The sequence below is a fragment of the Bos indicus genome, chromosome 25 (genome assembly GCF_029378745.1).
Source record: "Bos indicus isolate NIAB-ARS_2022 breed Sahiwal x Tharparkar chromosome 25, NIAB-ARS_B.indTharparkar_mat_pri_1.0, whole genome shotgun sequence".
Classification (NCBI taxonomy): domain Eukaryota; kingdom Metazoa; phylum Chordata; class Mammalia; order Artiodactyla; family Bovidae; genus Bos; species Bos indicus.
In genome coordinates, this window is record NC_091784.1 from 15,577,170 (window position 1) to 15,600,082 (window position 22,913).

At 50.9% G+C, this 22,913-nt stretch overlaps 1 protein-coding gene across 8 annotated transcripts in view; it reads right to left on the reverse strand.

The window, feature by feature from the left end:
• The window catches only part of ABCC6 (ATP binding cassette subfamily C member 6), a 71,791-nt gene that overhangs the window by 32,364 nt on the left and 16,514 nt on the right, over positions 1-22,913 (reverse strand). For all 8 annotated transcript variants that reach the window (XR_011564037.1, XR_011564038.1, XR_011564039.1 and 5 more), the window contains 12 exons: positions 21,482-21,685; positions 18,430-18,607; positions 14,552-14,713; positions 9,625-9,717; positions 9,231-9,434; positions 8,509-8,655; positions 7,771-7,858; positions 5,640-5,715; positions 3,561-3,687; positions 3,213-3,389; positions 1,305-1,472; positions 679-853 (listed from right to left, as the gene is read on the reverse strand). Coding sequence is in view for 5 of the 8 variants with exons in the window: in XM_070779722.1 (XP_070635823.1) it covers positions 679-853; positions 1,305-1,472; positions 3,213-3,389; positions 3,561-3,687; positions 5,640-5,715; positions 7,771-7,858; positions 8,509-8,655; positions 9,231-9,434; positions 9,625-9,717; positions 14,552-14,713; positions 18,430-18,607; positions 21,482-21,685 (1,799 nt within the window). In the remaining 3 variants the exon portion in view is untranslated. The remainder of the gene's footprint in view (positions 1-678; positions 854-1,304; positions 1,473-3,212; positions 3,390-3,560; positions 3,688-5,639; positions 5,716-7,770; positions 7,859-8,508; positions 8,656-9,230; positions 9,435-9,624; positions 9,718-14,551; positions 14,714-18,429; positions 18,608-21,481; positions 21,686-22,913) is intronic.

Genomic DNA, 22,913 nt, shown 5'->3' on the forward strand with positions numbered 1-22,913 from the left:
ACTCCAGTCGTCTTGCCTGGAAAATCCCATGGACTGAGGAGCCTGGTGGGCTCAAGTCCAAAGGGTCACAAAGAGTCGGACACGACTGAACAACTATGCACGCATGCACTTGACCCTGGCCAAAAGGCTGAGAAGCCAGTCTAGGGATATCATATTTGGGTCTTCTTACTCAAAATGTGGTATGTTGACCACAACCATCAAAAGCCTTTGAATCCCAGAATCTTCATGGGGAGAGCTTGGAATGGCATTTTAAATGAGTGTTTCAAGTAAATTTTTGCATCCAAAAGTCTGTGAACCACCACCGTGATGAACAGATGTGAGCCTGGCTCATGTAAAGACACAGACACATGAAAGCTGGACTCGTAAGCTGCATTTGCATAAAAAAATGAAAAATAAGGAGAAAAAAATAACTGCACAGTGCCTCATAGAGGGGTTGTGAAGACCAAATAAGACAATGCATGTTTATAGAAGCACTTAGCACAGTCCCTGGCTCATAGAAAGTTCCACTGGCACCAACTGGGGGACGGGTGGCCTCATGGAAGAGCTGTCTGCCTCTGGCCTGGGCCTCTAGGGAGGGTGTGGTCTGAAGGCTCCACTCTGGCCAGTGGGAGCTGTGTAGCCTCCTCTCTGAGGGTGGCAGAAGCCAGGCACAGAGAACCAGCAAAGCCCAGCCTGTACCTCCTTCTCCTCCATCTCCTGGCTGGCTGGCTCCATCCAGAAGGCCCACCAGGGCCCCTTTCCTGTGCAGCAGCTCCTGGAAGGAACCCATCTCTGCAATGGCCCCATCTTCTAGCACCACGATCCAATCAGCCTGGGGCAGGATGTGAAGTGCATGGGTGACGAGAATCCGAGTCTGGCAGGAAGGGATGGAAGTTACACTCACGCACTTGACCACTGTTCCAGAGCTGGGGGAGGGGGCTGGCTGGGGGAATGTCCTGGGGCTCAGAGTGGGAAGACTTCCCCTTCTTGTGCTACTGCCCTGTTTCTTGAAAATGGCATGTCCCAACAGAGAAGTAAAGGAGCTCCTTCAACCTGTCATGAAACCAGAAGACACAGTTCACCTGAACCTGGCCAGTGACCTGACGCAGAGCTGTGGTAGTTTAACCACAGGCCCGTAGGCAAGAATTGACTGAAGATGTAAGCCACTGAGATTTGGGGACTGTTTGTTACGCAGCGTGGTCACAGCAAAGGCTGACCATTACAAAGAGGAAAACTGAATTCCAGGAGGGTGGTGGTGAGCAGATGTAGGATAGAACTTTCTCTACCTTTGCACTATGGCCTCTGAGACATTTTTCCAAACTTACCGTCCCCTGGAGCAGCCCATCAGGCCCAATGACCCGGTTGAAAACATGCTGGCCAACTTGGGCATCCAGAGCTGCCAAGGGGTCATCCAGCAGGTACACAGCAGCCTTCCTGTAGACGGCCCTGGCCAGGCTCAGCCTCTGCTTCTGGCCCCCAGAGAGATTCATGCCCTGTGGTGACAAGGGACGGACAGGAACCTGGGTCTACATCTACAATGCCAGTGTGATGGGGGACACGCCTGCTCACCAGAGCGAGCTATGGCTCACAGTGCCTGTCCTCCATGGCCACCTCCGACCTGAAGCACTTGCTCTCAAGACAACATGCCCCCAGCCTCCACCTGCCTGGCCTCTCCCCTTTCCAGCCAAGCTTCCTGCATCTGCCTCTCCCTCCCCTTGAGTCCGGATTCTATTCCCATTTCTCCACTGATAAAGCCTTCCTCATGGACACTGGTCACTCCCCTGTTGCCTAATCCAGTGGGAACTTTTCAGTCCTTACTTTCATTCATTCATCATTCCACTCATATTTACTGCCTGGCTATTATGTGGGGAGAGGTGATGTTGGGGTGGGGCGTGGAACAGTCTGGGTCTACCTCAAAGGGGGATCCAGCAGGATTTGCTGATGGATTAGACATGGGTGTAAGAAAAAGGCAGAATCAAGGACACCAAGGTTTGGGCTCTGAGCTCTTTAAGGATGGAGCTTCTGTGACCCAGGACGGGGTGGGCTTCAGGGGAGCAGGGAATGGGAAACCATGATTGGTTTAGGGTGTGGCACAGGTGCACAGAGGTGGACGGCAGCAGGCACCCCACTCCCTCCACTTGGCTGCAGGACGCTTTGTCTTTCTCCCCAGATGTGCCTTCTAGCTGCTCTTTCTGGCTCCTCCAGACCCTTTCCTGGAAACTCTCCTCTTCCTTCCAGGAAACCTTACCCATTTACTTAACTTTATCTCCCATTTTTCCACTCTCAACCCCTTAATCCAAGGGTCAGCAAATGTGTTCTGTAAAGGGCCAGATAAGAACTACTGAAAGGTTTGCAGGGGCTTCCTTGGTGGTGCAGTGGTTAAGAAGCCATCTTGCAATGGTTTGATCCCTGGTCTGGGAAGACCCCGTTTGCTGTGGAGAAACTAAACCCGTGTCCCACAACTACTGAACCCACATGCTGCAGCTACTAAAGCCCTGTGGACCACAGAGTTCATGCTCTGCAACAAAGAGAAACCACTGCAGTGAGAAGCCTGTGCACCGACACTAGAGCAGGCCCCACTCTCCGCAACTAGAGAAAGCCCACATGCAGCATCGCAGATCCAGTGCAGCCAAAAATAAATAAATAAAGCTTTGCTGCCCCACCCCCACCCTAGTCTCTGTCACAGCTGCTCATCTCTGCCCTGATCGTGCAAGTGCAGCCACGGACCACAGGTAAATGAATGTGTGTGGCTGGGTTCCAATAAAACTTTATTTACAAACCCAGCTGGTGGGCTGGATTTGACCTGTGGGTCATAGTTTGTCAATCCCAGCCCAACCTGTAGCTCTGGATGCACACATCCTGTTTATTAAACATCTCAGCCCAGATCTTTTGGTGAGGTCCTGAGAGAGGAAGCAATCTGACCATTGTCACGCAGAGAGGCAGGGCAGGAGCCTGGGTCACCTCATTCCCAGCTCTCCAGAGAGCCCCCACCCCCCACCCCACCAACCCCTGCCATGTCTCCTGGCCTCTCTTCAGTCTCCGTTTTCAACCATTCTCATTAAAGACTATTTATTGAGCACTTGCTATGTTCCTGGCCCTGAGCTGGGCCCCTTTCCTCCCCTACTTCCTTGCCCACTCTGTCTCCCCTGTATCCTTCCCTCACAGGTCAGGGCAACCAATGGCCCCCAGCCACCGTGCCTCCCTGGCCCATGAAGGCCCCCCAGGACCCTCACCTGCTCCCCGGTTCGGGTGTGGACCCCTGCAGGGAAGCCATCCACATCTGGCCACAGGGCACAGGCCTCCAGGACCGTCTCCAGCCACGGTGCATCCAGCTCCTGCCCGAAGCACACGTTGTCCACCACAGACATGTTCTGGACCCAGGCCTCCTGGGGCACATAAGCCACCGGACCCTAAAAGACAAACAGGCTGATGGGGACGGGGTTGGGAGCAGTTTTGGAGGAGCGGTGGGAGCCAGGTTCTTGGCAGTGGTGAAAGGCAGAGAGGAGCTTAGCTGTGAGACGGTGAACCGGGAGGAGCAGAGGCGGGGGACAGTCCAGTGAATGGCAGGGGCCCGGCCTCACCTTGATGCTCACGGACCCCTCCACCTTGGACAGCTCCCCGAGGAGGGCAGACAGCAGGGAGGACTTTCCTGCCCCCACGGGACCGACAACAGCGAGCAGGCAGCCCTGGGGCACCGTGAGGTTGATCCTGGCAACACAGAAGGGGCGATGTGTCCCTGATTAGGACTCAGCCTGAGTCTGGGCAGAGTTGGTGAACACCAGACAACTGGCCTCGGCTCCTGGTAACTCATCCAGGATGGGGGGCCACTAAGAGGATGTCTGGGGCCCCCTTCCTCTCCCAACCCCTGTATGGCTATGCGAGCTGCCATCCTGCATGCGACTGTACATGTGCCCACACATGCATGCACATGTGTACACAGATGCACACACACACGGGTCTGTGCACACTCACTATACCACACTCGCATGCACATGTGTACACAAATGCACACATGCACACACACAGGTCTGTTCACATGCCCTGTACCACATCCACATGCACATGTGTACACACATGGGTCTGGGCACACTACACCACACACACGTGCACACATGTGCACATGGGTCTGTGCACACATATCACACATGCATGCACATGTGTACACAGATGCACACATGCACACATGGGTCTGTGCACACTCACTACACCATACCTCATGCACACCTGTACACAGATACACACATGCCAGCATACCCAAGGGCACATGTAACTGTGCCCACATGCACTATACACACAGACTGCACACAGGTGCACACCCTCACACAAGTACACATACACACGCACACCACACATGTGCACAGAGACATGCACATGACATATGCACAATCTGTGCACACACAAGTGCATACACAAGTGCTCTCGCACACACACCTGTGTGCACACACAGATGTACACCCATATGTACACATGTACTCACACACAGAGTGTACTGGTTGGGAGGATCTAACTAGCATCCCCTGTTGCCCAGGTCACAGCCACAGGCTCCTCATTGCTCTCCCTACTGAAGCCCTTGCCCCCCACCCTGTCCATGCCCTTCAGTCCATCCCCCACACACAGGCCCGAGGGACCTGTTCAAACCCAACTCCCCAGTGGCAGCCCCAGCAGTTCCCGCTTCACTTGGGGTGAAAGGTGAGGTTCTGACAATCCTGAAGGACGCCCAGCATACCATCACGGCAGCCATGCTGATGTCCCGTTTCTCACACACACCTGGGCGATCGTGCCCCACAAGTGTCAAGTGGCAAAGTCTAGAGATTCTTTCAGTTGTCACACCTGGTGGGGCTGCTCTCAATACTGGGACTTCTGCTAATCCTGCGACAGGGCACAGGACAGCCTCCACCATACAGAACTCTCAGCCCCAAATGTCAGTGATGCAGAGGTGGAGAGTCCTGGGTCCAGGCACACACCTGCCTCAGGACTTTGGCACTTGCTCTTCCCACTGCCTAGAAAGCTCCTCTCCCAAACACATGCAAGGCTCATTCCTTCCCGTTATCTGACCTCTGTTTAAATGCCAGGCCTTCCCTCACTGCACATACCCCTCCCTTGACATCACTCTGCCCCCTCAGCCTGATTTCTCATTTGTGCCCGCTGCCCCACCCCCACCCCACCCCACCCTCTGCCATGAGAATGTCAGCCCCAAGAGCACAGGGCCCTTGTCTGTTTTCTTCACTCTATTCCCAGTTCCTAGAACGGGGCCTGGCACATAGCAAGTGCTCAATAAACACTATGAAATGAGTGGATGACAAGTAACACAGATACAGTCCAGGGTGTTTCCTCTCCCTTCACAGGGAGCTTTGCTATTGGCTGGGGTTTTCTGCCACAGAGACCCAGCCAAAGAACTGGGGGCTGGAGGTGACAATGGCCAGTTTGACATAGCAGGGACAGAAGTCGCCACGGCTTACCGGACCCTGGGGCTCCTCTTGGCCAGGCCTCCATCAACATCAACATGACCAGCCTGGGGACCAGAGGGGCGTCTCCTCCCTGATAGGCAAGGCTCAGAAACCCTGTTCCCCGTCCGTCTGTGGGAACTCTTGCTTTCCCGTCTGCCTCCCCCACCTCACCAACATCCAAGGGAAGGCTGTTCCGGGGGCAACCAGCTGTACCTGCGCAGGCAGGGAGCACTTTCCTGGGACCAGGTGAAGGTGCCTTCCTGTATGCTGATGCAGTCCTCCCCAGCAGCTACAAGGCATACAGGCCAGTTACACAAGATGCTCCCAGCTTGCCCCTCCTCCAGGACACCCACGGGCCGCAGGAAATCTCCCCCACTAAACAAACTGTTCCTCCACGCACGGGCTTGTGTGACCCTGAAGTGGTCACATTCTCTCCCTGTCATATGGTTACATAACTCAGTGGTTGGCAAACCACAGCCTAGGGGCCAGACCCTGTCTGCTGCCTATTTTCATAAAGTTTTATTGGAACACAGCCACGCCCATTCATTTATGTATTCCTGGGGTTGCTTTCACACTAGAAAGGCAGAGGTGAGCAGTTATGACAGAGAAAAAAGGACTTGGAAAGCTTAAAACAAGTACAATTGGGTCCTTCACAGAAAAGGTTAGAGGGCAGCTGATACAATTTATCACCTGATCCAGGACCCTGGAGATGGAGTGTTATTAATTTCACTGAGACCACTAATGTAACCAGGAACATATAGTCTCCCCATGTCTCTGGGTCTCAGATATTTTATCCATGTAATAAGTGAGGCACCAGATTAGTGGTTTCAGACCCTGAATACACATTTAGAATCACCTGGAAAGATTTTTTTTGAAAAACACAAAGCTCTCCATGGTTCAGCTCAAACCAATAAAGGAGACTCTGCTTGAGGGTGAGGCCTGAGAACCCTACATTTAATAAGCAGTCAACACCCACTGAACTGGATGGTCTCTAGGGGAGGGTTTCAACTGCAGGATGCCCAGTTATATCTGAAATTCAGACAAACCATGAGCACTTTTTCAGGATAATTTTGCCCACACGTTACATGGGAGATACTTATGCTAAAAAAAATCCGAATTTCTTAATATGTGAAATTCAGATTTAACTGGGAGTCCTGTGTTTTCCTTTGTTGAGTTTGACTACCCTGCTCTGGGGGCTTGTCCTTTCTTAAGTCTGGGGTGTGGGGGTACGTCTTCATTTCCATCTGCAAAGGGGGTGGGTCATGGGAGCACCTACCCCGTGGTGCCGTGGTGAGGTTCAAGGGGGTCATCACTAAGTAAAGCATTTCCAAGGTGCTGGCTCATGGTAAATGCTTGGTCACTGCCAGCTGTTGGTGTTTGTGTTAATCTCACTCTCAGGGTGTGTGAGAGTGCAAGGACTGGGGTGGGGGCAGGGGGGTGTGGTGAGGCTCCGGTCATAGGCAGGTGATCAAGTATGTCAGAGTCATGACTTAAATAACACTCAGGGGTTTCTGGCCCATGGGGCCTCCTGCCGGGATTCAGGCATGACATCTCGGACCCCAGGCTAGTTATTGGGCATCTCCCGAGAGTCGGGGGCCTGCTCTCTCTTGGTGGCCCTCAGGACGGTCCTCAGGACAGTGGAGGTGGGTTGCCACAGTGGGGAGCAGAGGCCAGGAGTGGGGCTGTTACTGCCTGGGCCACACAGCAGCAAGGCAATCCTGGGACTCCAAGCCAGCATCCACCTCCAAACACCCAAATCACATCAATTCGGCTAAATGTGGCTGTGCCCAGCTGAAAACGTGCCAGAACCGTGAGGAGCCTCAGAAACACCAATCTGGGGTTATTTAGAGCTCTCTTTGCTGACGTAAGTTTTATTGGATTATTGGATTTTTACCAATAATATTTCTAATAATAACTAAAATGCATTGGATGCTGACTTGCTGCAGGGCCCTGCTCTAACTGCGAGGCTTCAGAGGACCCATTCAACCCTCACAACAATCCTGTGCAGAGGTGCTGTGATGATCACCATGTCCATTTTGCAGATGGGAACACTGAGGCTCGGGCAGATTAATAACTGGTCAAGGTCACCCATCCTGGGGTCTGTGCTGGAGCCAGAATTTGGATTCGGATGATTTCTAGGTAGGCAGCTTGAAGCTTGCTTAGTCACAAGGGGAGGATTCATACACAGTGCCTGTTCCAAGTAACACCACCTACAGCATGGTCTGCACATGCAGTCCCATCGCTGGCAGCCCCCAGCTGGGGTCCTGGCAGTCCACCAGTGGGAAGGCGGGCCCTGCTGGTTCTCTTGTCTCTCCCACCCCCTCCTGCTGAACTCAGCTCTCACCGCATCTGGAGGGACTCGAGTCCACAGCCCCAGGGTCAGTTTCTTCCAGGGAGAGGAAGGCAGCTAGGCGGTCAAAGGACACCCGGGCCTGGAGAAACCAAAGCCTTAGGTCAGCTGTACAGTAAGGGCCACAAACGAACTCAGATTTCGGGTGTCGGGTGCCTCAGGATACTGGGAAAGCTTCCTGCCTACCAAGCCCTACACATTTACAAGGCACCAGCACAAAGCTTTCCAGGTCACGGATGATGAAGCGCATGAGGTTGGAGCAATGCTGGTGGTGAGCTCCCAGCTCCTTGCTTCCATTCTGCAGACCGGACCAGGGAGGAGGACGGTGGCTTTTTTGATTGCCTGACATCAGGAACAATTACAAACTCTGTCCATCTGGGGGTGTCTCCACTCCCAGCCCCAAGCCCGTCTTCCGGGATGAAAGAATAAACAGGAATGTCTCAGCTGGAGCAGTTTTCTCATTTTCATCACGTGCAAGGAGGCACAGTGTGAGTAGAGACAGTAAAAGAAGAGAAATGAAATGAAATCCGTTTGTATTAATGTAAAAAAGGGACCAGAATGGATCCTCGCAGATGGGTTTGCTAGAAAGGTGATGCTGCCTATTTTGAGGATGCTTGCTGGCTTCTTCCCACTGTTCCCTGTGAACGGCCATCTCTTTCCCAGTTTTGTTTCCTTGCTTCAGCCTAGCCTGCAAGGTTCCTCCTGGACAGCCTCCCCTCCCCGCGGCCTCACCTGGACGATGGAGTGGATGGAGAAGGGCAGGAAAGCCTGGGCCTTGTTGAGGATGTTGAGAACCGTGAGGGTCACGAAGGCTTTCTCGGCGTCCATGGCGTTCTCCTCGGCCACCAGAGTATGCACAGCAAAGACAACCAGGGCCACCTGGGTGAGACACGGGTGGCGACAATGAGCTGCTAAATGTGGCCAGGGAAGGCAGGCTGGCTGCGGGTCTCCAGGGGCCAAATGGCCACACCTGCCATGTTGCAATGGCTTCTCTTCCACCTAGATCGTCCCCCAAATTCTGCTATTGATGGAGGGAGTTGTGTGTATGTGGCCCCCACTCTTAGTATCAGAAACTCTTAGTTCCAGGTATTGGATGATGAGGCATTTTTCCATCTTGTTAGCATTTTCGTGGTTCTAGACAACAGTGGGATTTATGACTCTAGACTCTGGGAAGATGACTCAAGTTGAAGGTATCAGCCACCATGGAGTACTCTGGGTCCTGGTGGCACTTGTGGTTCTAAATGTCACTGGGTGGGGGGTTCATTTCCAGGGGTTGGTGGTGTTATGTTTCCGGGTGTTATTGATACGATGGTCATGCTAGGTGATGGTCAGTCTGTGACAGTCACTCGGTGTGATGGTGACCCCATGAGCCTATATGGGGAGCCCTCATCCCGCACCCCCAGCACTCCCCCCCACCGAGTCCTTGCTCTGCAGGGGGACCAGAGTGACATCACCAGAAACGTGGACACTTGGAAGGACACCAGAGACACGGAGAAGAGGAGGCTGGAGGTCTTCAAGGCGCCCAGCTCCTGGGCCCGGATGTGCAGGACTCTGTCCAGAAAGGCTCCCTCCCAGCCATGGTACTTGACTGTCCGCACGTTCCTGAGGATGCAGCTGGTGAGCCGCGCCCGACAGTCCTTCTGCCTCATTTGCTCTTGCTGGGACCAGAGGGAAGATGACAGGATAGGATAGGAAGTCTGGAATGTTCCTTCTCTGCAACCGCCACAAGCCCCCACCCTTATCCTGCACCTGCCTCCTCCCCGCTGCCCTGCACCAGCACGGGTCCTGAGACCTACAGGCTTGCCACCCCCTTCCAGCCTGGAGTGTCCCTTCTTCCAAATGCCAAACCTGATGGTGGTTCCTCTTCTTGGTAATGAAGAAATTCAGAGGGAGGAGGCTCACGAAGACAGCGATGGCGGTGAGGGCAGACGGCCCTAGAAGCTGGATAAAGAGGGGGCTGGATGTCATGAGACGCCTCCAGGAGCCCAGCTGTCAATACGGGGCTGGTTGTGGATGTGGTTGTGGATGGTTGTGATGCTCAGACTCAGGTCCTAAGGCAGTGAGGTGTCAGAGAGTCCAATGAAAGCAGCCACCAGGTCATAGAGACTGGGACTCCTGGGCTCCTTAGAAGGGAACACGCGGAAGATGGAGCCCACCTGTGTTTGGTGGGGGAGGGAAAAACGATGAACCTCACATGATGGAGGGGGCGGTCATAGTCATGACAGGACATGCATCCAGATGGGCAGGGTTGTGCCTGGCTACTATGATGAAAACAGACTCTGGATGGGGATCTGGGTTCCAATCCTGAATTTATGCCACACTTTGGTGTGGCCCTGGGCAAGTGACAGCTGGACCCATAAAGAAGGCTGAGCGCCAAAAACTTGATGCTTTTGAACTGTGGTGTTGGAAAAGACTCTTGAGAGTCCCTTGGACTGCAAGGAGATCAAACCAGTCAATCCTAAAGGAAATCAATCCTGAATATTTACTGGAAGGACTGTTGCTGAAGCTGAAGCTCCAATACTTTGGCCACCTGATGCAAAGAGTCGACTCATTAGAAAAGGCCCCAGTGCTGGAAAAGATTGAAGGCAGGAGGAGAAGGGGACATAGAGAATGAGATGGTTGGATGGCATCACCAACTCGATGGACATAGTTTGAGAAAGCTTCGGGAGTTGGTGATGGACAGGGAAGCCTGGCGTGCAGCAGTCCATGGGGCCGCAGAGTCAGATAGGACTGAGCCACTGAACAGCAACACCTGGGCAAGATAGTAACCCTCCCTACGCTGCAGTTTCCTCATATTAGAGGGGAGTGGAGCTGTTTCCACCGCCTGTAGCAAGGGCTGCTGTTATACAACCATTAGCTGAATCTTCAATTCACCCCCCCGCAAGGGTTGCCACACTTAGCAAATAAATATATTTAACTGCAAGCCCAGTTAAATCTGAATTTCAGATAAACAGCAAATAAGTTTTTAGTGTAAATATATCCCATGTCATGTTTGGGATAGACTTACAATAAGAAATACTTCTGTTGATCTGAAATTCACCTTTAGTTCGATGTCCTGTATTTTCTCTGGCTGCCCTGCCCCCACCAGCTTTGTGACTGGGGACAGGTCTCTTCCCTCCCTCTTTGGTTTCTCTCTCTGGAAAATGTGAAAGTGGCCAAGAGGATAAACGATTTTTATGTGGCTGAAACAGTAAAATGAAACAGCTAGCCTGTCTGTTTCATTTATGCAGCAATATCGCCACCCAGGGGTCACATGGAGAGGCTCCCAGAAGGCAAACGCCTGCCAGAGCTGGGAGAATACTCAGAGGACTGTGAACAGAAGGTTAAATAAGCTCTCTCTGGACAAAAAATGCTATAAACGCTAACCCCAATGCCCACCCCTCCCCCTTTACCAGGGTCTCCTGGTGACTTTCTGAAGTTAGGGACCGTTTGCCAAGAGGCAGACAAAAGTGATGGGTGGTGTCATCTACAGATTCACTGGGGTGGTTGGTCAGCTTGCTTCACTGCCCTGCATTTTCCCCCGTGTCCTTCCTCCCTTTCTCTCCAATAATAAGCGCTAACATCTATTTACTTGATGAGGATTCACTATGTGTGCTAAGTCCTAGACTGCAAGGCGGCAAGTCAAAAAGCATCCAGGCTCCAAGCCCTCATGGGGAGGGTCGGGGTAGAAGCAGCAGCAGATGTGTAATAATGATAACACACAACTGGTATTCTGGAACATTCCACACTCACTCACAGTCAATAAGCCGTTGATACACCCACCCAGGGGCCCATGAAACCCAGCATGCAGGCCAGATTCCTCCACCTGTTTATGTGCAGACCTCAAGCTGTACAAAATGATCCATAGGTTTTCCACTACCAAATGGCTGATAATGAAAATCAAATGAAGATTCTACAACACATGGAAATTATGTGAAATTCAAACTTCAGTGTCCATAAGTGACTTTATTGGAACCCCACCAGGCCTGTTTGATTAGTATGGTCTGTAGCCGCTTAGAAGGGCACAGTTGAATAGTTTTAAGAGAGACCCTACTGCTCCTAGAATGTCACACCCTAAGAAAACCACAGTTTAAAAAGACACATGTACCCCCATGCTCATTGCAGCATTGTTTACAATAGCCAGAACATGGAAGCAACCTGGATATCCATTGACAGATGAATGGATAAAGAAGACGCGGAACCTGTATGCAATGGAATATTACTCAGCCATAAAAGGAACACATTTGAGTCAGTTCTGGTGAGGTGAATGAACCTAGAGCCTGTTATACAGAGTGAAGTCAAGTCAGAAAGAGAGAAAACAAATATTGCATATTCATGCACATATATGGAGTCTAGGAAAATGGTACTAAGAAATCTATCTGCTGGGAAGGAACGGGGATGCAGATGTAGAGAACAGACTTGTAGACACAGTGGGAAAGAAGATGGCACGAATTGAGAGAGTAGCGCTGACATACATACACACTGCCGCTGCTGCTGCTAAGTCGCTTCAGTCGTGTCTGACTCTGTGTGACCCCATAGACGGCAGCCCACCAGGCTCCCCGGTCCCTGGGATTCTCCAGGCAAGAACACTGGAGTGGGTCGCCATTCCCTTCTCCAATGCATGAAAGTGAAAAGTGAAAGTGAAGTCGCTCAGTCGTGTCTGACTCTTAGCGACCCCATGGACTGCAGCCTACCAGGCTCCTCCGTCCATGGGATTCTCCAGGTAAGAGCACTGGAGTGGGGTGCCAGTGCCTTCTCCGATATATACACTACCATGTGTGAAGTAGCCAGCTGGTGGGAAGCTGCTGCATAACACAGGGAGCCCAGCCTGGCACTCTGATGACCTAGAGGGGTGGGAAGGGGGGTGGGAGGGAGGCTCAAGAGGGAGGGGATATAAATATATAGACAGATAGTTATAGTCATGACTGATTTGACTTGTACAGCAGAAACCAACACAACATTGTACAGCAATTATCCTCCAAATACAAAAGTTAAAAAAAAAAAAAAAATCTGACCTGGTCCTCTACAGAAAAGTTTGTGAGCCTGACACCCACACCTGGAGCAGAGCGGAAGATCTTTAAAGAGCTCCATCCCTATGTGTAATCAACAAGACAAACACTTATAGGGTACAGCTGGGTCTCGCTGTCTACGCGCTCACTGAATTCAACTCAAGGGCAGAGGCCCTTTCTTTAATTCCATATGCAGGGTATGATGTTGGAGGCAGTAGGGTCTCTCTTGGAAAAGTTACTGATTATTTTGTAGAGCTTGAGGTCCGCACATAAGCAGGTGGAGGAATCTGGCCTGCATGCCAGGTTTCATGGGCCCCTGGGTGGGTGTATTGGTGGCTAAATAGCTGTGGGTGAGTGTGTGGAATGTTCCAGAATACCAGTTATGTGTTATCATCATTATTTTACCTCTGCTGCTGCTTCCATCCCCACCCCACCCCCGTAAAAGCTTGTAGCCTGGATGCTTTCGACTTGCCACCCTGCAGTTCAGGACCCAGCACACACAGCGGGTGCTCAGCAAGTACACAGACGTTAACTATTATAATTGGAGAGAAAGGGAGGAAGGACACGGGGGAAAATGCAGGGCAGTGAAGCAGGCTGACCAACGACCCCAGTGAGTCTGCAGATGACACCACCCATCACTTTGCCTCTTGGCAGACGGTCCCTAACATCAGAAAGTCACCAGGAGACCCTGGTAAAGGGGGAAGGGTGGGCATTGGGGTTAGCAACTGTAGCATTTTTGCCAGAGAGAGTTTATATGTCATTATTACTTTGCAGATGAGGAAATTAGGCACAGAGGGGCTAGTTATGCGAAAGTTTCGCAACTAGCAAGTGATAAAAGCAGGGTATGGGCTCACTGCAAGGTCTGATTTTAATTAAAAATTTTAAAAGAAGGGAATTCCCTGGTGGTCCAGTGGCTGGGACTTCAAGCTTTCACTGCCAAGGGTGCAGGTACAAGCCCTGGTTAGGGACATACGATCTCACAAGCTGCGTGGGCAACCAAAAAAAGGTCCTACATCACAAAACAGATGTAAGGGAGTCAGAATTAAGTTCTGATTCCGCGCCCCGCCCCTGCCCCCAGTGGCTACTTTATGTGTTTTAAAAACTAAATAAATTCCTGCCCCTAAATTTTCTTTCATTTTTGTTTGTGGTAGTGCTGGTGACCCCAGCATTACTGATAACTTCAAAACGTATCCTGATGCACGCGTGCGTGCATACATGCGTGCTAAGTCACTTCAGTCGTGTCTGATTCTTTGTGACCCTATAGAATGGCAACCCACTCCAGTTTTCTTGCCTGGAGAATCCCAGGGACGGGGAAGCCTGGTGGGCTGTCGTCTATGGGGTCGCACAGAGTCGGACACGACTGAAGTGACTGAGCAGCAACAGCAGACCGTAACCCGCCAGGATCCTCTGTCCATGGGATTCTCCAGGCAAGAATACTGGAGTGGGTTGCCATTTCCTTCTTGAGGGGACTTTCCTGACACAGGGAGCAAACCCATGTTTCTTATGTCTCCGGCATTGGCAGGCAGGTTCTTTACCACTAGCACCACCTGGAAGCCCCGATATCACACCCCCAAAGTGCCCATGTCATCACCATCATCATCATTATTTGACAGACGGGGAACCGAGGCCCAGACAGGTGAGTATCCTGCCCAGGGTAACGTGAAGGCCGCCCTGGCCTGAGACTTTGGCCATAACAGCAGCCCACGGGGTGCGGACAAAGACAGGATTAAAGGGGATGAGGAGGATGAGGGTTCTGCTCAAATTCCACTCCCTCTACCCCAGCACACCTGCCAGAGGTAGACAAAGCACACGACGATCCAGATGAGCGGCAGCCACAGCCCGTTGAGGTAGGTGACGCTCTCGGTCAGCCGCTGCACGTCCACAGACACCAGGTTGACCACGTCGCCCACTGCACTGGACTTCCTGGAGCTGCTGGACAGAGCCAGGACCTGGGAGGGGCGGGCAGATGGAGACCTGAGTCGGAGGGAAGCGGGGGAGGCCGATGGCTTGGACTGAGCAAGAGCCCAGCCACCTGGCAGAATGGGCTCTAAGTTATGCTGCCCCTGCTGGCTGAGGCAGGTTTCTTTACCATCTGAGCCTCAGTTTACTCATCTGTAAAGTGGGCTGATAAAATCTCCTAAGCATAACTCCCAGGACCACTGTAAGAATCCAGGGAGATGACAAAAATGAAAATACCTTGATATCCCTGAAGTAGTGGAAACAATAACAATAACACAATACATCAAAACCTTGAAGTTATGATGATAATGGTAGCCATCTGCCGGGCACTATGTCCTAGCTGTGCTGTTCTGTGCCCAGTTGCTCAGGCTCAGTCGTGTCTGACTCTTCTGTGACCGTATGGAATGTAGCCCTATGTAGCCCTATGGAATATAGTCCACCATGCTCCTCTGTCCGTGGAATTTTTCAGACAAGGATATTCAAGTGGGTTGTCATTTCCTTCTCCAGGGGATCTTCCTAACCCATGGATTGAACTCACACCTCCTGCATTGACAGGTGGATTCTTTACCACTGAGCCACCAGGGAAGCCTGATTGCAAAAATATAGTGTTTCATCCACAGTGTTTTAAATTAAATGACACATACTGTGCCTGTTACATTCAGCTGTCTGTTGTGTCCCATCATGGAAAAAATGATGAAAATCTTCATTTATTTAGCACAGTGCCCAGGATATAGGGTTTCCCAGGTGGGGCAGGGGTAAAGAATCCACCTGCCACTGGAGGAGACCCAAGAGACGCAGGTTCAATCCCTGGGTCAGGAACATCCCCTGGAGGAGGAAATGGCAACCTACTCCAGTATTCTTGCCTGGAGAATCCCATGGACCCAGGAACCAGGCAGGCTACAGTCCATGTGGTCACAACAGAGTTGGACATGACTTAGCAAGTAAACAACAATTTTTGTATCACTTTGGGGGGAAAAAAATCAAAGCCAACCATTCAGTAAATTAAAACATCTTGATTAAAAGAGGAAAGAAAAAGTGAAACGAGAATCAATGAGATGGATAATTATTAATCTCATTTCACAGACAAGGAAACTGAGGCACAGAGAAATTGACCAACTTGCCCAAAACCAGAAGGTTTAGATTGGAATCCAGGATAACAGAGGCTAGACAGAGTGTTAGACTGATTCCCCCCAGGCATTCAACATGCCTTGTAGATACTAACCTGGTTTTCTAACAGCCACACATTTGCCCTGATTCTGGGGTCACAGTGGACCCCTTCCAGCCTGTTGAATACTACATTCTACTTGCAATCCTCTCTGCTGGGTGTGTCAGGGAAGAAGTGAGGGGGTGAAATGATGAGCTGGAAACAAACAAGTATAGAAATTCTCCAAAAAAATTTTCCAATCTTTACTGAGCATCTGCTCTGGGCCTCACTCTGAGTTCTATGGTCAAAAGAGGCGAGGTGCTTGGTCTCCTGGGAGTGGAGTTTGAGCTGGGGACAAAATTAAAGATGTACACAATTCACCGTTTACTAGTAATTATGATGAGTGTCTGTGGTGTTGGAGAAGACTCTTGAGAGTCCCTTGGACTGCAAGGAGATCCAAGCAGTCCATTCTGAAGATCAGCCCTGGGATTTCTTTGGAAGGAATGATGCTAAAGCTGAAACTCCAGTACTTTGGCCACCTCGTACGAAGAGTTGACTCATTGGAAAAGACTCTGATGCTGGGAGGGATTGGGGGCAGGAGGAGAAGGGGATGACAGAGGATGAGATGGCTGGATGGCATCACTGACTCGATGGACGTGAGTCTGAGTGAACTCCGGGAGTTGGTGATGGACAGGGAGGCCTGGTGTGCTGCGATTCACGGGGTTGCAAAGGGTCGGACACGACTGAGCAACTGAACTGAACTGATGATGAGTGTCATGAAGTGTTTTAAAATATAGGTTTTATTATTATTCAAGTATGGCAAGCCCACAGACCAGAGAAGACTAATATTGACAAGAGGGTTTATTACACTGAACAATCTCAATAGAAAGGGGTATTCCACACTATGGGGTGGGAGCACCTGGGGAAGCACTGGAGTGGGGCAGGGTGGGATGAACCATAGGCAAGAGCTTGCTGTGGTTTTCATGGGAAAGTCAGACAGGGTCGGCAGGTTTAGGATTGGCTAGTTTGAGTAATTCCAGCTGCTCTGGGCATAGGAACTGGGCCTCATTGTCTGATACGTGGCCCTGGGGTGATTATAGCAAGGACAATGGCCAGAGGCTGAGGGCCTCAAAAGGAGGCAGGTGGAGTGTGAGTCAGGGTGGGTTGGTTTGCATGTGAAAGGCGTGCTTTCCGATGAGTCACTTACCATCTGGAGGAACTGGCTGACCTCGGAAGGGACAGAGGGACAGTCCCTCCAGGGTCAGCAAGGCCCCAGATGTCGAAGCACCAGACAGAAAATAAGGAAGCACAGCTGGACTTACCAGGTGGTCCAGTGGTTAAAAATCCACCTGCCAATGTAGGGGATATGGGTTCAACCCCTGGTCGGGGAGGATCCACATGCCTCTGGCAACTAAGGCCGTGAGCCACAACTACAGAGCCTGCCCAGTAGAGCCCATGCTCCACGACAAGAGAAACCACCACAACGAGGAGTGCATGCCCCGCAACTCGAGAGTGGCCCCTGCTCGCCGCAACTGGACAAAGCCCGAGTACAGCAACAAAGACTCAGTGCAGCCAAAAAGAAATAAATTAATTTTAAACCTGGTTAATACAGAAGCAGCCCAGAGGGCAGACAGGGGGGTCTGACCCATCAGGAGATGAAGAGGCTACCCCGAAATTCTCCAAAAAAATGGGAAGTGCAAAGCCCTTAGGCTGCCTTCTCACAGCCTCAGCTCCACGTGTAGACTCAAAAGACAGGACAGGTCACACCCGTTCCCAGCGAGCCACGTGGTCGGGAACTCAGGAGACACTCACACAGCCACCCTGGAGCTGTTCCCTTTGCTCCCCTCCTCTCCCAGGTGACAGCTCAGGTATGAGAAAGGGACTCAGCGGGGACTGGGTCATCCTGTCTCAGAGGCTGCAGACCCAAAGGGGCCAACATGTCTTAGAGCAGCAGCCTCACGGGCTTCGTTTCCAGGAATGACCACACAGAGAAAAGCCCAAAGCGCTGGCTTCCCTCCAGGTGTCACAGTTCACTGACAGAACTTCCAGCCCAGATTCCATTTACCGGTGGCTCAGGGGTCATTTCAACTGTAAGCAGTGTTACCTGGTCAAATAGCTGACAGTCTACCTTTATCTGGTTTCCACACAGCCCAAAGGTTAGTCCTTTATCCACAGAGAGATGGGCGGAAATTCACTACATGAAGAATTGGGGAAAGGGTGCCCAGGCAGTGGGAACCACACGTACAAAGGCCCTGAGGTAGGAGGATGCTTAAGGAACTGAAAGGAGACTGGTGTGGCTGGAGGAAAGGAAAGGAGGTGTGAAGGAAGCATGTGATGTAATCAGACAGAAGAGGTCTCAGGGTCAGATCACACAAGGTCTTACAGAAATAACCAAGAAGGTGAGAGTGCAGTATGAGCAACTATGAGAAACGTGATGAATGAGTGTGCTTGGGGGCGCAGATGAGAGTTCAGTGGCGTGGCTCTCCTTGGCTGGGACGTCTGTGTGTAAATTGGGACAGGCTGGAAAGAGAGGAAAGGCCACGCCCCTCCCCCGGGGCTCACCTTTCTGTACACCAGGCCAATGATGGCTGTTCGCAGCCTCAACTGTAGCACCTTGAGTCTGTACATGTGCTGCTGCTCGAACAGCGTTTGCAGGCAGGCGGAGAGGAACATCAGCACGGCCAGGAGATAGCCCTTCCAGGCTGGGGTGTTGAGGTCCCCGATAAACTCCAGGAAGAGGCTTGCAGGAGGAGAAGGAGGGAGAAGTTGGTGAGAGAGGGTGCCCATGGCTACTGCCTCTGCCTAAGCCTGGCCAGGTCTGGAGGACCAGACAGTACTGGAGGGTCTTTTGTTTTTGCAAAAAGGATTGCAACTATTTCTCCCACTGTCCACGCTCATTTCCACCATGACTTATATCTCCAATCAACAGGCAGAGTTTTTATCCCCCCCTGTTATGGCTGAGTTGTGTCCCCCCAAAATGTATATGTTAAGGTCCTAACCCCCAGTGCCTTGGAATATGACCATGCATTTGATGACAGGGCCCTTAAAGAGGCGATTGAGTTCAAACAAGGCCGTTAGGAGGGGCCTGAATCCAGGACAACTGGTGTCCTTAGAAGAAGAGGAAATCTGGACACAGAAGGAGACCCCGGGGGTGCGTGTGTTCCAAGGAAAGACCATATGAGGATGCGGAGAGAAGGCAGCTGTGCACAAGGCAAAGAGAGGCCTCAGGGCAAACAACCTTGACCTTGAACTTCTAGCCCTCGGTGATGGGAAGACAAAAATGTCTGTTGTTTAAATGGGACCTAATTGAATTTAGAAGCTTTTGTACAGCAGAGGAAACCAGAAACAAAAATGAAGAGACTACCTCCAGACTGGGAGAAAATATCTGCAAATGATGTGACCAAAAAGGGATTCATCTCCAGAATCCACAAACAGCTCCCACAGTTCAATATCAAAAAAACAAATAACCCAAATAAAAAATGGACAGGAGATCGAAATAGACATTTCTCCAAAGAGGACACATGGGTGGTCAAAATGCACATGAAAAGATGTTCAGCATTGCTAATTATTAGAGAAATGCAAATCCAAACTACAATGAGGGATCACTCCACATCGGTTAGACTTTGTTGTTGTGCAGTCGCTAAGTCATGTCCAATTCTGTGCAACCCCATGGACTGCAGCACACCAGGCTTCCCTGTCCATCACCAACTCCCAGAGCTTGCTCAAACTCATGTCCATTGGGTTGGTGATGCCATTCAACCATCTCATCCTCTGGTCAGAATGGCCATCACCAAAATGTCTACAAACAATAAATGCTGGAGAGGGTGTGAAGAGAAAGAGATCCCTCCTACACTGTTGCTGGGAATGTAAATTGGTGTAGCCACTATAGAGAACAGTATGTGAGAGGGGTAGGAATGTGAGAGAAAGTCGCTCAGTCATGTCTGACTATTTGAGGCACCATGGATTATACAGTCCTTGGAATTCTGGATTCATGGATTATACAGTCCATGGCCAGAATACTGGAGTGGGTAGCCCTTCTCTTCTCCAGGGCATCTTCCCAACCAAGGGATCGAACCCAGGTCTCCCACATTTCAGGCAGATTCTTTACTAGCTGAGCCACAAGGGAAGCCCAAGAATACTGGAGTGGGTAGCCTATCCCTTTTCTCGGGGAAGAGAACAGTATGGAAGTTCCTTAAAAAAACTAAAAATAGAACTACCATATGATCCTGCAATCCCACTCCTGGGTATATCCAGAGAAAATTATAATTCAAAAAGATGTGTGTGCGTGTGCTCAGTCGCTCAGTCGTGTCCGACTCTTTGAGGTACCAGGGACTGTAGCCTGCCAGCCTCTTCTCTACATGGAATTTTCCAGGCAAGAATACGGGAGTTGCGTACCATTTCCTACTCCAGGGGATCCTCCCAACCCAGGTATTGAACCCTCATTTCTTGTGTCTCCTGCCTTGGCAGGATGATTCTTTACCACTAACACCATCCCAAAATATACATGCACCCTAATGTCCATTGTTCCACCCTAATGTGGAAGCAACCTAGGGTCCATCAACAGATGAACAGATTAAAGAGATGGATACTACTCAGCCATAAAAACGAATGAAATAATGCTATTTGCAGCAACATGGATGGACCTGGAGATTATCACACAGTGAAGTAAGACAAAGATAAATACATGATACCACTTACATGTGGAACAAAAAAAAATCATACAAATGAACTTACAAAACAGTAATAGACTCACAGACATAGAAGACAAACTCAAAGTTACCAAAGGGGAGGAATAAATTAAGAGTTTGGGATTAACTATTATAAAATAGTAATAACCAACAAGGATCCACTGTACAGAATAGGGAACTGCACTCAATAGTTTATAATAACCTCTAAGAGAAAAGAATCTGATGAAACGGAATCACTTAGCTGTACATCTGAAACACAGCATTATAAATCAACTAAACTTCAATTTTACAAAAAAGAAAAGAAAGAAACGACAGTAGAAAAGATAAGCACCGGGAAAAGGATTTCTGCTCAAGACACCCAGGCTGTAGTCCTTTGCTACGGCAGCTTGAGCAAAGTTACAGGCCACCCCTTGAATCTGGGCTGGCTGTACAACCAGCTTTGGCTTCAGGAGAAAAGGGCTTTGTCTAGAGACCCTGCCAAGCAGCCCTGCAAATGAGCTGGAAATCAGCCTTTTGAGGGTGACAGACCATCAAGGGAGAGACGAGATGTCCCAGCTGAGACCACCTTGGTGACTGCAGACACACGACTGAACCCTCCAAGGCTGCGCCCAGCATGAACTGATGCCCCACACCATCACAGCTAAGGAAGCGGTTTGAAGCCCCTCACTTTTGGGGACTTTTGTGGTACAGTGAAAGCAAAGTGATGCAGTCAGCCCAAATTCATTCATTTTCTCTCCCCGAGGGAAACGGGAGTCACTTTTTCATTTATTTCTGTTCTTCCTCAGCACGCTTTTCATCCACCCTCAGTGCCTTGAGCGCCAGAGGTCCAGGCAGGGGTGGAAGGAGGGTTGAAGGCCCTCCAGGTCCTGGAAGGACACCGTTCAGGGACCACCAGCCTCAACAAAGCACCCAAGGCCTGGACCCACCTGAGGAGCTTGGGCACCGTGAACCTGAAGACATCACTGACGATGAGGCTGAGGGTCCCCAGGAGGAAGGCGGAGCGGCCCACCTGCCAGATGGCCCTCAGCAGCGGGCCCCTCTTCCCCCGCTGTTGCGGCAAGAGGGTCTCCGTCTCTGGGGCCTCCTTGTTATGGCTTCCTTTCCTTTTAAATGCTGTCGCCTTGGTGTGCCTTAGGGGAGAGAAGACATCAGCTCTGGGCCCTTTTAATAGACTGAAGGTTTTTGTCCCCACCTCCATCCCGCCCACCACCCAAATTCATGTTGAATCTAATTCCCAGTGTGATGGTATTAGGAGGTGAGACCTCTGGGAGGTGATTAGGTCATGTGGGTGCAGCCCTCATGAGTAGGATTAGTGACCTTAAGAAAAAGACCCCAGAGAGCTCCCTCGGGTGTTACCCCATTTCACAGATGAGGAAACTGAGGCTCAGAAGGTAAAGCTGGGGAAGGATGCACGGTTGAGAAATAAAAGGGTTGGGATTCAATCCCAACCTTCAGAGCACTTTCTGATCCCTTAGGCAGCCCACCCCAGCCAGCCCTGAGGTGGTTTAGAACTGGTTGAGGACCAGTTTAGAATCACTGCTGAGGTCTGAGCCTGGCACCCCTGGTCTGAGTGAAACCACAGATGTAAGCTCAAGCTGCTGTGATGTCTAAGATCCCAGGCCCTGGGTTATCAGGGAAAGGTTCGGGGGAAGAAGTGACAGGAGGAGCGGGGAGGCCCGAGGGCCCTTCCAGAGGCAGGCTTTGGCTGTAGGGAGAGCCTGGCAGCCATGCGGTTGCTGTGTGGCCTTGGGCAGGCTGCTCCCCTCCCTGTGCCTCTATATCCTCATGCAAAGATGGAGCTGGCCCCACTCTGGGTCCCTTCCAGCTCTGACAGCCTATGAGATTATCAGAACTTCAGTGGTGCTGAGAGCTGGGACCTGGAGCCAGGCACTAGGATCAGTCCTTCACACACATAAGCTCATCAACTCCCCTCAACCTCCCTGCCCCCTGGGTGTCACAGGGTCCTCATTTAACCTCAGAGGAGACTGAGGCTCTGAGAGGTGGTGACAGGTGCCTGAGGTCACACATGGAGGACAGAGCAGGGATTTGAGCCTAGAATTTTTTTAGAAGATTTTTTTTTTAAATGTAGATAATTTTTAAAGGCTTTATTGAATTTTTTTACAACATTGTTTCATGTTTTGGTTTTTTCTCTGTGAGGCACCTGGGATATTAGCTCCCTGGGCAGGGATTGAACCTGCAACCTCTACATTGGAAGGTGGAAGTCTTAACCACTGGACCACCAGGGAAGTCCTGACCCCAGACCTTGACTCACAGTTCACACAGAGCCCCCTCTCTCACCAAAAAATTAAAAAGAAAAAAGCCCTTGATGAGTGTAGGTTCCCAAGCCCTCACGAACAA